Source organism: Urtica dioica, chromosome 8 (genome assembly GCF_054948205.1).
Source record: "Urtica dioica subsp. dioica isolate 48M chromosome 8, U.dioica_male_clone48M_v1_H2, whole genome shotgun sequence".
NCBI lineage: Eukaryota > Viridiplantae > Streptophyta > Magnoliopsida > Rosales > Urticaceae > Urtica > Urtica dioica.
The window spans coordinates 40778794-40791609 of record NC_142763.1 but is presented as its reverse complement, the minus strand read 5'-3'; the positions used below and the strand labels follow the sequence as shown (position 1 = coordinate 40791609).

Genomic DNA, 12816 nt, shown 5'->3' with positions numbered 1-12816 from the left:
ACAGATTTTATTTTATAATTTCAATGCTATTTTAAAGCTATATATTAATTCAGGATAAAATTTAAACTAATCGAGCTTATATGGTGGCACAACTAATTTTTGTATGTCGTTGCCATTTTAAACAATTAACTTTCGATCAATCTTAACTCAATTATCTGGTTAAAATCATCTTTGATTTTACTTCATGTATTTTGGTGAGTTTATATAATTGTCGATTTCAAAGATAGTAATCCCAAATATGTCGACAAGCTCTCAAAATTTCAAAATAAAATAAAGATTCAAACAACCGCTTTCCTGCCTAACTTAAAAATCTATTGATGAACATCCCGTACCATAAACCCTGCTATTGTGTTGATAAAATAAAAATTTAACGATTTAAATTATGAAAACGGTAATTTATAATTAAATTGATTAGACGGTATTTTTTAAATTAAAAGTTGAAAGTTGATACTGAACTTAATTGCTTATATATTTTATTAAACATAAACTTATTATATTTTATGATAAAATATCATAAAATATTATTTTTCTCTCTAGGCTCACCGCCTAAGAGAGTCTCATCCCGCTGCCGCAGAGGGCCTTTTCCTTTCTCCGGTTTGGATGACATGATCGGACAGCTTCAAGGAGTCTCTCTCTCTCTGGAGATTACGACATTGCTAGCCTTGAGGAAGTCTAGATTCTCGAGGGAAAAGAGGAAGTCCGGTTCCGTCTACTGGGGATGATTCTCACGGCCAAACTAGTATGACTGAGCTACTTCAAGAATTATTATCCTCCCTCTGGAGTCCGAAAGGCAGCTTCAACATCACTCAAGTGGCCCTTGACAAATTCCATTTCAATTACAGCAACGAGCGAGACCTTTGGAGAGTCCTCTCGAACGAGCCACAAAATTTCAACAAAGCTCTCCTCATCCTTAAGGATCTTTCACCCGACGGCCTCGATAACGAAGCTTTTTGGTTCACTAGCTTCTTGCTTATCAAATCCCCAAAAATCTCGTTCCTACTCAATGACTCCCTCTCATCCTCGCAATCATCCCAGATTGACTTTTCCATTTCAAAAGTCATCCCGGAAATCTCGCTCATATTCCCTCCCAATAATCAAAATCCCCCAAACACCCTCTTTGACCTTCCTTTAATCCAATCTCAATCACTTCCTAATGGGCCCACTACCCTTAAACCCAATCAACCAAACCCGGGAGGCCCAATACCCACATCCAACCCGCCCTCAGCCCACCACGCCCATCCCATCCGGGTATTTCCAAATAACCCAAAAATTCACATAAATCCCCAGACTCTCAATCCTCTAACAACGAACTCAACCACTCTTCGCACAATACACATCCACACACAAACTCCGAACAAGCCTCCCTTTTGCCTCATATCTCCGACATTGCCCGCTCTTTCACCTTTGGTCTTTCACCAGCGAACCCACTCGTCCCCAAGTCGAAGTGTCAACAGCTAGCCAGAGGCAATGGCTCTTCCCACTCCGAGTTGAGCATTCTTGCAAAATCTTTCAAGAGAAAGTTGGTAGATAGCCATGTTGCTCCCAAAGACGAGAAACTTCGAAGAACCGTGGATGGTTCTCTTATCTCCACCCGAGGATCGGCGGCGACTGTGGAGTAGCCCCGCCGGACCCAATGATTTGCCTTAGTTGGAATGCTCGAGGGCTGGGGACTCCTGAGTCATTCCTAAAACTTTGAGGCCTTCTTCGAAGCCTCTCTCATGGTCTGGTCTTTCTCTCTGAGACCATACTCAATGGTCGGCGTGCACGAGATTTTGGTACACACGTCGGCTTTTTGAATTGCCTCGCTATGGATAGTCGGGGCCTCAACGGTCAGTTACTTTTACTCTGGCAATATGACTGCAACGTGGAAGTTCGAAGTTACTCCATTGGCCACATTGATTTTGTTGTCACTGACCACTCCGATGGTTTGGCGCCTCACATGCTTTTATAGCAATCCTGTCTGCAAACTTCGTCACCCTCTTTCTGGAAGCAGCATTCACGGGTCGACTGGATGTGTGACGACGATGCAAACACCAAATTCTTCCATGACAAGGCTCGGAGTAGGTGCATCAAATTTTTAATTAGAGGGCTTGAAGACTCGAACGACAATTGGTTTAAGGACCCTGCTGATATTGTTCGTATCGACTAATCCTATTTTACGGACATATTCAGCTCCTTAAACCCTCCTACGAGGCACTTCAACCCTCTTTGAAGCCACGGTAAGATGTCTTAACACTGATCACCTCGTCGGGTTGGAGTTGCCTTTCACCCAAGAATGACATCGAAACGACGATGTTTGATATAGGCCCAGACAAATCGCCTGGCCTCGACGGGTTCCATCCGGCATTCTTTCAACAAAAGTAGCACACTGTTGGGGGTCACTTATCCGATGTGTGTCTTGATGTTCTCAAACGGTATCGTCTCGGTCAAGGAGCTCAACTCGACCACTATTACTCTGATCCGAAAGATCAACAACCGAAGATAAGTGACTACCACCCGAACAGCCTATACAACGTCACTTATAAGGTCATCACCAAAGACCTTGCTAACCGCCTCAAGCACTTCCTCGATCCCATCATATCCGACACTCAAAGTGCCTTCGTGCCGGGCTGCCTCATCACCGACAACATTATCATCACATTTGAGATGATGCACTTCATCTCCCGCCGTAAAAAAGGTAAGCGAGGTTGGGCCAGTTTAATACTTGACATGAGTAAGGCTTTTGACGTAGTCGAATGAACATTCATCAATTCCATGTTACGGAAGTTGGGATTTACTGACTGTTGCTATCGCATTATCTTCGATTGCATCTATACTCCAACGTCTATTTTAACATTAATGGACCAGTCGTTGACCCAAGCCGAGGTCTCCGCCAAGGCTGCCCGCTCTCGCCGTACCTCTTCCTAATTTGCACCAAAGACCTATCCTCACTTATTCGCAAAGCTGGCTCCAATGACACACTGATAGGTTTTAGTAGCAGAGCCCAGGGACCCAGAGTCGACCAGCTGTTCTTCGCCGAAGATTCGCTCTTATTTTGCAAGGAGAAGAGAGACAATCTCGAGATTCTCCAGAAGGTCCTCGACACCTACGCTGCTGCCTCAGGTCAAGTAGTAAATTTCCAAAAATCAGCGATTAATTTTATCCGGAACATAGATGATGAATTTGAAGGCACTGCTAAGTAGTACTGAGTAGTTACATGGGTATCTCTCATGTCGTCTCCCACTACACCTACCTCGGCCTCCCTCGTCGTCTCATTGGTTGACTCGGAAGCCAGCATTTCAGAATGTTAGCGATAAAGTTTGGTCTCGTCTTTCGTAGTGGTACGGTCGCATGTTCTCCCAAGTCGGCCGAGAGACTCTCATTAAAGTTTTCTCTCTTGCCCTCCCACTTATTCCATGAGCGTTTTCCAGCTTCCAGCTTCACTCTGCGACGAAATGGAAGCCATCATGGCTAGGTTATGGTGGGGTAGTGATCCAGATAACAATAAGATCCATCGGGCCTCATGGTAAAAGCTTTGTGCCCCGAAAGCCGTCAGGGGCCTAGGTTTCCGCGACCTTCGCCACTTCAACAAGGCCATGCTAGTCAAACAGGATGAGGCCTGATCTCAAGATCGTCCTCGCTCGCTGCCAAGGTATTGAAAGCTAAGTACATCCTCGATGATTCTTTTCTAACCGCCAGAGTCAAAGCGGAAGCCTCGTACCTTTGACAATCTTTCATTTGGGGACGTAAAGCCTTGTCCTATAGTCTCCGTTGGCAGGTTAAGAGCGGCAACGACATCAAAGTTTTCTTCGACAAGTGGCTCCCACGGCTACTGAGCTTTGACCCCATTACCACTGCCCAACTCCGGCACCACGACCTCGGAGTCTCAGATCTGATCCGCGACTCCACTCGCTCAAGGGATGTAGACAAGCTCAACTCCATCTTTTGGCCCCCGAACGTCAAGTCTATTATATCCATCCCATTGAGTCTCCACGACGGTCAAGACTCACTAATTTGGCACTATGATGAAAGTGCGTACTCAGTCAAGCCGGGTTATCGGCTAATCTCTGGGAACTTCTCACCAAACCCATCCCACTCCTCCTCATTGCCGCCAAATTTCTGGAAAAGCTTGTGGGCCACCTCCGCGCCTCCAAAGACAAAGGTCTTCATGTGGAGGCTCGTCAACAACACACTTCCGACCCTTTCCACCCTTGCCCTAAACACGTTCATTGCTCTCACTCTTGTATCAGGTGTGGCGCATGTGAATACTTCACTCATGTTTTTCTATTCTGCAAGCAAAAACATCTCAAGTGGTGGGATTCCACTCTCGGAGACCGCATGCACAGCCAGCCGATCGCCGATATGGTTACCTTTGTTGCTCATCTATGACCTCTTCTCACCTGAGAGGAATGAGGTGTCTTCATCACCATTTTTTGTCTACTTTGGAAAGCCAAAGATAACCTCATTCATGGTGGTACCCCTACCCCAGTTCATCAGATTTTAGAGACGGCCGAGGTCTGGTTTAATGAATTTCACACCGCAAGGCGCTCCACCGAATGAGGGGAAGATAAAGATGAACGTTGATGCTTCTCTTCCGAAAGACGGATCGAGCACAGGCTTCGGTGGCATTGCTCACGACCATGGAGGAAATGCCATTGGCGCTTTTTGCAGCAAGACTCCGAATCGACACACTCCGCTCGAAGCTGATGAACTAGCTTTTCGTGAAGGCTTACTCTTTGTGAAAACTAAGGGCATTGTGGTGGATATAGTCGAGAGCGACAGCCTGTCGTTGATCAAGTTTATCACCGGCCGCTCTCTCATACTCCTCATACATCCTATTATCTGTTGGCATTGGTGCCCACAAGAAAAGTAGTAGTTGATGCTTATATGCATTTGATGCAATAAAGTCTTATGAAGACTCTTGCTTGTAGTTAGCTGAATAATTAATAAAAGTTGAAACTTTCATTCATTCTTCCTTATCTGTTTGAAGCTTTATGATAAACCATAGTCTTTAGTCCTTAAACAAACCTGACAACAAATGAAGAGTCAAATATAGATTTGTATGAACAAACTCTTCATGGTTTGCTTAAAACAGTATATTCACAATCTAAAGATCAAAGTACTATTGATCTCAGTATGATTGTTAGGAGAATCTATGATGTCTGGTTATGAGCCATAGAGAGTTTGAGACTCTATAATTCATCGTAGGTATCTTCTGAAGGTACTGAATTGACCAGTGTACTTCTAGAGATAGAATAAGAATAAACCATTTAACCTCTTATGTTTCGAAGTCACTATGTATGAATTGCATCATGCTTACCTTAATCCTGAAATGAGACATGTCATTTCATAACTTACGTATTATCATTTGAGAAAGTCAGAGTTCTATATTCACTATGTGATATAGACAAGACCTATTGGTGAAGTACTAAGTTATGAAGATGTCATGAACAACTTTGTGAAGATCTCATAGATATGGAATTCATGTACAAGATTGCTGAAATGCAATGTATATCACATCATGCTTTGTTCCTTGGAATATGAATAAATGAACTGGTCAGTGTCCAAATTGAGTCATGACTCTTTTGGATGAATAATGTGACTTGTTAGTTCTTCGTCAATACATTGTTTCTAACTTATTCACAAGCGACGAATGACTTGAGGAAATAACAACTAGAAGGGTAAAATGGTAATTTTGTAAATCCCGTCTAGTTGATGATATTCATGAAGGGTAAACATAGATAATATTCAATGGATCCACTCATTACAATTAAGTAGAATTCTTGAGTAGAAAATATATTCATTTGAATCGAGAGATTTCAGTGTCAACTCTTTAGTGGAGTCAGTTGACATTAAGCTAGAACTAGGAAAAAGTTTGTGAACTTTTGAGTCAAAGTATGCTAGCTTTGGTCATTTGGATCCATGAGGTCACTACCACAAGTCATTAGAGTAGGATTAGTTAAACATGAAAGCTAAGTCAAACAAGTTCAAATGTTGAACTAGACAAGTTTTACGAAAATTGTCTAAAGGGTAATTTTGTCCTTTTGGACATAGGATGGTATGAATGTCAATAAATAAATTTTTTGACATTGTCATATGATGACAATGAATTTAAACCACACGGCTATACTAGCATATTGGGCCTTGAGGATTGAATTTCATTTCATGGAATTTTATGTGAAAATTATAAAAGGGTTTTTCTTATGTTGTCATGAACAAATAAAGAAACATCTAGAAGCTTGTTCTAGAAGGTCCAATTTCGTGCACCATCAAGAGAGAAAGAGACTTATTTTGTGCATTGATGTATGAATATACTTGCCAAAAGAAAAAGAGGAAACAAATTTCCACTAAGAGGAATTGTTTTGGGCGCCAAGAGAGAAGCAAGCAAACGAGGAAACAAATGCATGTGTGATGAAGACATGTTGGACTTGCAAGGGTAGAGAAAGAGGAAACAATGATTTGTTCATGAATATGTGATATTCAATGTAAAAGAGAAAACTACCTTTTCAAGACAAAACCTCCTCCTATAAATACTCCACATCATTCACAATTCACAACACACAATTTTTAGAAATTGAGAGCTTCTCTCTCTAGAATTTGTAGCCGCCCACCCTCTCTCTCTCTATTGCTTCTTGTCTTTTTTGTTTTGGCACCTAGGTCCTCATTAGACCTAGTGTTTTAGCTCTTTGTCTCTAAGACAAGTTCTTGAATCATAATGTTTAAAAGTGCCTACACGCTAAATCCAACCTAAACTCTAAAGATTCCAGTGGTAGAAACTTTTGTGGTTGCTCACAGGTTCAAGAAAACTAGTGGGAGAGGCGACCTGAGTGGGGAGACAAGCGTTTCAACATTCCTAAGGTTTCTCAAAGTTCAAGTTCCATTCAATGTTGGTACTGAGTAAAAATTATAAGTAGTTTTAAAATTTTAAATTATGTTAATGCATTTTGTCTAGATTGTAAAAACGTTTTATGAGTTTTAAAGAAATTTTTTTATATACCGTCGCTTGCTAGAAGAGATAATTTTTTTTCTTAATCCTAGATATATTCCAACATTATCTCGGATATAAGCCTCTTTGCACAGTTAGTTAGATGTTTCGTCGACCTTCTTCTATCCACACGAAGGGAATAACACACACCCTCCTCTTTTAATTATTTAAATGCCATTTGTTAGCTTTTTAAGTACCCGCTTTGTTTTCCTCAAAAAAAAAAAAAGTACCCGCTTTGTATCGAATTTGTAATTGCAAACAATTTAGTTGATAATTCAATGGCTCACTCAATTTTTATTTAAAAAGAAAAAGAAAAAAAGAGGGCATAGGGAAACAGATTTGATTTGGCTTATATCTCTTTTGCGAATTTCAACATAAAAGTAAAACACACAAAAATTTCCCATTCCTTGGGCTTCACGTGCCTAATAAAATCCAAAAAAACATATGAATGTTTCCCCTTTGACTCCAAAAAACACTTTTTCTAAACCTCTCTCTCTCTGTGTTTGATCTTTCAGAGAGAAAATTTAATCACAGATTCTGATTCGTCTCGGCTAGGGCACGATCTCCAAGCTCTCATCGATGGCGATGTACGTCGTATCACGGCGGTTATCTTCGGCAGGAAAAAGAGCCACTTCGCTTTCCCTGCGCGGTTCCTCCAGATTCATCTCTTCCTTCCGCGAAGAGCGTGACACTTTCGGCCCAATCCTCGTTCCTTCTGACAAGTAAGCTTGATCTTTACGCAAAAGAATAACTCTTTTTTAGCATTATTAAAATGATGTAATCGCTGAAATCGAGTATGTGTTGCTTAGATTATGGGGAGCTCAGACTCAGAGGTCGTTGCAGAATTTCGAAATCGGCGGAGAGCGAGAGCGGATGCCGGAGCCGATTATTCGTGCTTTTGGTGTTCTAAAAAAATGCGCTGCCAAGGTTTTTTTAGTTTTTTAGTTTTTGTGGTTAATCGATTGCTTTGTGTTTGTAAAAAAAATGTAGAGAGTTCCTGAATACTCTGTATCACAGGTCAACATGGAGTACGGTCTTGATCCGACGATCGGGAAAGCGATCATGAAGGCGGCCGAGGAAGTTGCCGATGGAAAGCTGAACGATGAGTTTCCTCTCGTCGTTTGGCAGACTGGCAGTGGCACTCAGAGCAACATGAATGCTAATGAGGTTTAGTATAAAAAAAATGCTGATTTATTTTCACTTTGAGTGTTAAATATTATTAATTATTATTATTATTTTTTTTTTGTGGCAAATTATAGGTGATTGCTAATAGGGCAGCTGAGATACTTGGCCATAAACGCGGAGATAAGTTTGTTCACCCGAATGACCATGTTAACAGATCTCAATCCTCTAACGATACCTTCCCAACTGTAAGAAACTTTACTATCTGAGATTTTTAACCGGTGTAATCTGTTTTTAGTGTGAATGACTCAATGGTTCTTTGTTTCGTTCATCCCCCAGGTCATGCATATTGCCGCTGCGACAGAGATTAATTCTAGATTGATCCCGAATTTGAAAACTTTGCATGCTACTCTTGACTCAAAGGTTTAAATCCTGATTTTACAATGTTTTATTTTGAAATCACATGTGACGGGACAATTGTGTATTTTGTGTGCAAGTTATGAGACACTTGTCTTTGATATGATGTTGGCAAAGTATGTTTCCTTTGGTAGAAAGCAGCTTCCAATCTGGTTTTTCATTCTCCCGTTTCTCTGTAACTGTGTTTTGTGTTATCAGCATCACTTTGTTGTGTTTGCTTAGTGCATTTGCACATAAGGAATTCGTTTGATATTTTTTTTTTTTTTTTTTTTTTTTTTCTGATTATGATTCAACCAGTCTTCCGAGTTCAAAGATATCGTTAAAATTGGACGTACTCATACCCAAGATGCAACTCCTTTAACTCTAGGCCAAGAGTTTAGCGGCTATACCACTCAAGTAAGATTCCTTTGTTCAAGAAGTTATAAGTTTGTTACTCATATTTATCTATTCGGGAATATACATTGATATAAACTTCTTGTTCCTTGAGTATACTCTGAAATCTATTGTTCTGTTGTATAGATTAAGTATGGAATTGACAGAGTCCTGTGTACTCTGCCTCGCATGTATCAGGTTAGTGTTTTATATTTGGAAATGGGCTGTTCTTCATGCTTCAACTGCTTGTTCCATTTTAGTGTTCCGACCATTGCTAATTGTATTTGAACAGCTTGCACAAGGTGGTACCGCTGTGGGGACAGGATTGAATACAAAGATGGGGTATGTGTATGTGAGGCTTTGAGGTTAAAATGATATATACGAGACTTAGGATCGAAGTAGAGACAATGAAAGTTTTGGCTAATAAAGTGCATTTTTTTTTTGCGTATCTCTGTTGAAAATTGACTCCTGTACAAGTTTATGCCTTTCAGTTCTTATTATGTTTATATTGGTATTGTCCTCTATTATGGTGCAGATTTGATGTAAAAATAGCTGCTGCGGTTGCGGAGGAAACAGGCTTGCCATTTGTCACTGCAGAGAATAAGTTTGAAGCTTTGGTTAGTTTCCTACTTTTTTTTCCTCATTTACTTAACCAGTAGAATTCTGGGTTGTTTCATATGATTTGAACTATTTGTGTTCAATAATAAAAGAGCACGTAATTTCGCGTATATCTAATTACTCTTTTTTTTAATTAGGCTGCTCATGATGCTTTTGTTGAAACTAGTGGAGCCCTTAACACAGTTGCTGCGTCTATAATGAAGATTGCAAACGACGTACGCTTATTAGGAAGGTAGTTACTTAATTTCAGTAAATCCATTTTCTTGTCTCCCGTTTCTATCCGGATTTACTTTTTTGTAAGATGTGCTCTTCACTTCTGTGTGCGCAGCGGTCCGAGGTGCGGTCTGGGTGAGCTCATTCTCCCAGAAAACGAGCCCGGAAGCAGTATAATGCCTGTAAATACTTCTTCTACGTTATGCATTCCGGCTAGAAATAGCCTAGCACGTAATTTTGCAATGGCTTATTTGGTATATACATTCTCTTTCAGGGTAAGGTCAACCCTACTCAATGCGAGGCTATCACGATGGTTTGCGCTCAGGTAAAAACAATTGTACAACTGTCTGCTTCACTGGATTTTAAGCTGGTCTTCAGAGAACACTTGTCTGCAGATCAGAATGTCGCAATCAATCTAGATTTTCTAGACTTGGTTCAAACTTGTAAATATTCAGTATCAATTTGGAGTCTTTCTTGTGTATTGCAGGTTATGGGTAACCATGTTGCCATTACAATTGGTGGATCAAATGGTCATTTTGAACTTAATGTATACAAACCCATGATTGCTAATGGCCTCCTACATGTAAGTATTACCTTCTTAAGACAAGATAGGTTTATTTATCAAGCCATATGAGTGCATTTCTTCTCACTAATGATTGCCTTTCCATTTCCTTTTTCTTTTCTTGAAATTTGCTTGCAGTCTGTGAGATTGCTTGGGGATGCTTCTTCTTCCTTTGAGAAAAACTGTGTCCGAGGAATTCAAGCCAACAGGGAGAGGATTGCGAAATTACTTCACGAGGTCAGTTTATTTTCTCGTAATGACACTTTTTGTTTGTTCAATATGCAATATCATGAGCCTTGAGCTAATGCATTAATCTCCTGTTGGTCTTTTGCCAAAACAACCCTGCAGTCATTGATGCTTGTGACTTCCTTGAACCCTGTAAGTTTCTATAAAAATTCATGACTTCACATCGATTTATATTTTTGTTGACAATAGTTTATCCGTGCTGAGCCCTTACCTTGTCCTTTTTCACAGAAAATTGGTTATGACAATGCTGCGGCGGTTGCTAAGACGGCCCACAAAGAAGGAACTACTTTGAAGGTGATGATTTTTCTTTCCTTTGTATAGATATGCTCTAATTGGCTAGTGTTTCTGGATAAAACTGGGGACTTGTTCAGAGTTTCATGATTACTTTTATTGTTTCAAACCGCACGAACTGAAAACAAATTATTTTACAGGAAGCTGCACTAAAACTTGGAGTGCTGACCAGTGAGGAATTTGATACTCTTGTCGTTCCTGAGAAGATGATCGGTCCAAGTGATTGATACCATCATGTGGAGCTATGAAAAAAATTATCCATCAAATTTTATTTTTCCGATTTCCCTGCCAATCGCGGGAAATTCTCTTTTATTTTATTTTATTTTTGTGATAGAGCTGTCTCCTGGAGTTAGACAAGGAGATCTGAACCAAAAGGGATTTTCTATTTATTTCGGGAAGCAATATTCTCTAGGCTTTTGCGCAATCACGGCTTTGCTGCCGCCAATAAAGGAAAAGACTCCTCAGAGTTGGCTGCAGATTGATAGTGCATCCGCGGAAATTTTTCTCTTCCAAAATAAAAGTACAATTATATTATTCCGAGATATTATTACAATTTTTCCCCCTCGAGTTTTCAATATTCTCTATATTGTTCTGAGATAGATATGTATTTAGCTTCACATTGTGCAAATAAACATTGGAGTTAAAAAAATTATTAACAAACATTCCTCATGCCCAAAACACAAACTTGAAGATTACATGCATTATTTATGCAGCTCATACCTGCTGGTACAAAGATGATCGAAAGTTCTTAAATTATTAGCTAGTAAATTCCATTGCTCAAGACACAACTTCGCAGCTTGCTTCGGTGGGGTCCCACATTGCGGGAAGGAGAAACTTCCGGCCGTTGGCGCCAAAAGCGTTGTAGGTCGCGTTGCTAGACGGATCGTTCAGCAACTTCCCGGGAAACCCGGGGAAAGCCCCGGCCCCAAATTTCCCGGAGCAGGCAGAGACAGCCTCGAGCGGGGCTCGGGAATCTCCTTGGAAATACCCGTTATTGAACGGGTTCGTTGCAGCTCCGGCAAGAATAGTGGCGATGTTTATGACCATGCCGTCGGCTCCGATGCCGTTGGGGGCCGCAAGGGGCTTGAAAGGCGGACCGTAACGAGGGACCGCGTAAGGCCATGCGCAAAACCCTGGGCACTGCAAGGAAGCGTCTCCGACATGAGCGATGACCACGTTATCAGGGCCGGGCGATTTAAGCGTTGTTCCGTGAAAGCCACAAGAGCTCATGCAAAAGCGCTCGACGTTGACATTGCTTGACGTCAGAACGAGGTAAACGCCGTTCAGGTCGCTCGGGAAGACTTTCTTCTTTAGCTTGTCTTGGACCAAATCGGCCAACTCGGCACGCTTGACTATCTTTTTCCCTGAGATGTTTTTATGTCCGACTTGTTTCATGAGCTTGACCGTCCCGGGCACCGATTTACCGCTCTTGTCCTTGTATGCTGTTATTGTTTGCCACCATTTTGCGACCGTCGGCTGCCCTTTCTGGCCAGTCTTATCAGGGTTGAGGGAAGCGAAGAAGTCGTTGACAATTGACTTGTCCTTGGGACTGAAATGGCCGAACCAGATGAGGTACACATTTATGACCTTTGCATTGGTTAGTAGAGGACCTCCATGGTAACTCAAGCCACTTGGGTTTGGTCTTCTTGTTGTGGTTTGCATAGCAATTGGGAGATGAGGTTTCTTCACCGCAAGCCGGGCATTTGAGACTCTTGTTGATGCCAACAGCAAGGCTGTAACAATGGCGAGAGAGATATTATAATTCATGGCTTCGTTTGGATTTTCTTCACTAACAATTGTTTTGAAAGGGGGTTTTTATAATACCTTGGAAACCAAGGTTTGTGACTTGGAATGCCTGATTTGGCCTTGAATGTCCATATCTATTTTCATCAAGACCCACTTTATTGTTCCAATTTGACACGTGTCCGTGTCTTATTTTGATGAAGGTAAATTAGTTTTTAATTATGGGCGTGAAAAGAGTTTAGCTCTACAAATTGGTTCAACATTTAAT

At 41.0% G+C, this 12816-nt stretch overlaps 1 protein-coding gene and 1 pseudogene across 1 annotated transcript; one reads left to right on the top strand and one right to left on the bottom strand.

Moving 5' to 3' along the window:
• Positions 1-7369: 7369 nt before the first annotated feature.
• Positions 7370-11467, top strand: FUM1 (fumarase 1). Its single transcript, XM_089623579.1, has 17 exons — positions 7370-7686; positions 7774-7891; positions 7982-8131; positions 8224-8334; positions 8426-8509; positions 8801-8899; positions 9023-9073; positions 9168-9217; positions 9411-9492; positions 9631-9725; positions 9822-9888; positions 9981-10031; positions 10194-10289; positions 10407-10505; positions 10617-10646; positions 10743-10808; positions 10946-11467. The coding sequence occupies exons 1-17, from the start codon at positions 7544-7546 to the stop codon at positions 11030-11032; spliced, it is 1479 nt and encodes a 492-aa protein (XP_089479705.1). The 5' UTR covers positions 7370-7543; the 3' UTR covers positions 11033-11467.
• Positions 11468-11582: 115 nt separating this feature from the next.
• LOC149389817 (protein EXORDIUM-like 2 pseudogene) lies at positions 11583-12816 on the bottom strand (annotated as a pseudogene).

Coding starts and splice junctions, on each gene's coding strand:
- FUM1 (XM_089623579.1), top strand. CDS start 7,544: ATGGCGATGTACGTCGTATCACGGCGGTTATCTTCGGCAGGAAAAAGA. Junction 9,074..9,167: donor CTCTGCCTCGCATGTATCAG/GTTAGTGTTTTA, acceptor GTATTTGAACAG/CTTGCACAAGGTGGTACCGC. Junction 10,647..10,742: donor TTGTGACTTCCTTGAACCCT/GTAAGTTTCTAT, acceptor CCTTTTTCACAG/AAAATTGGTTATGACAATGC.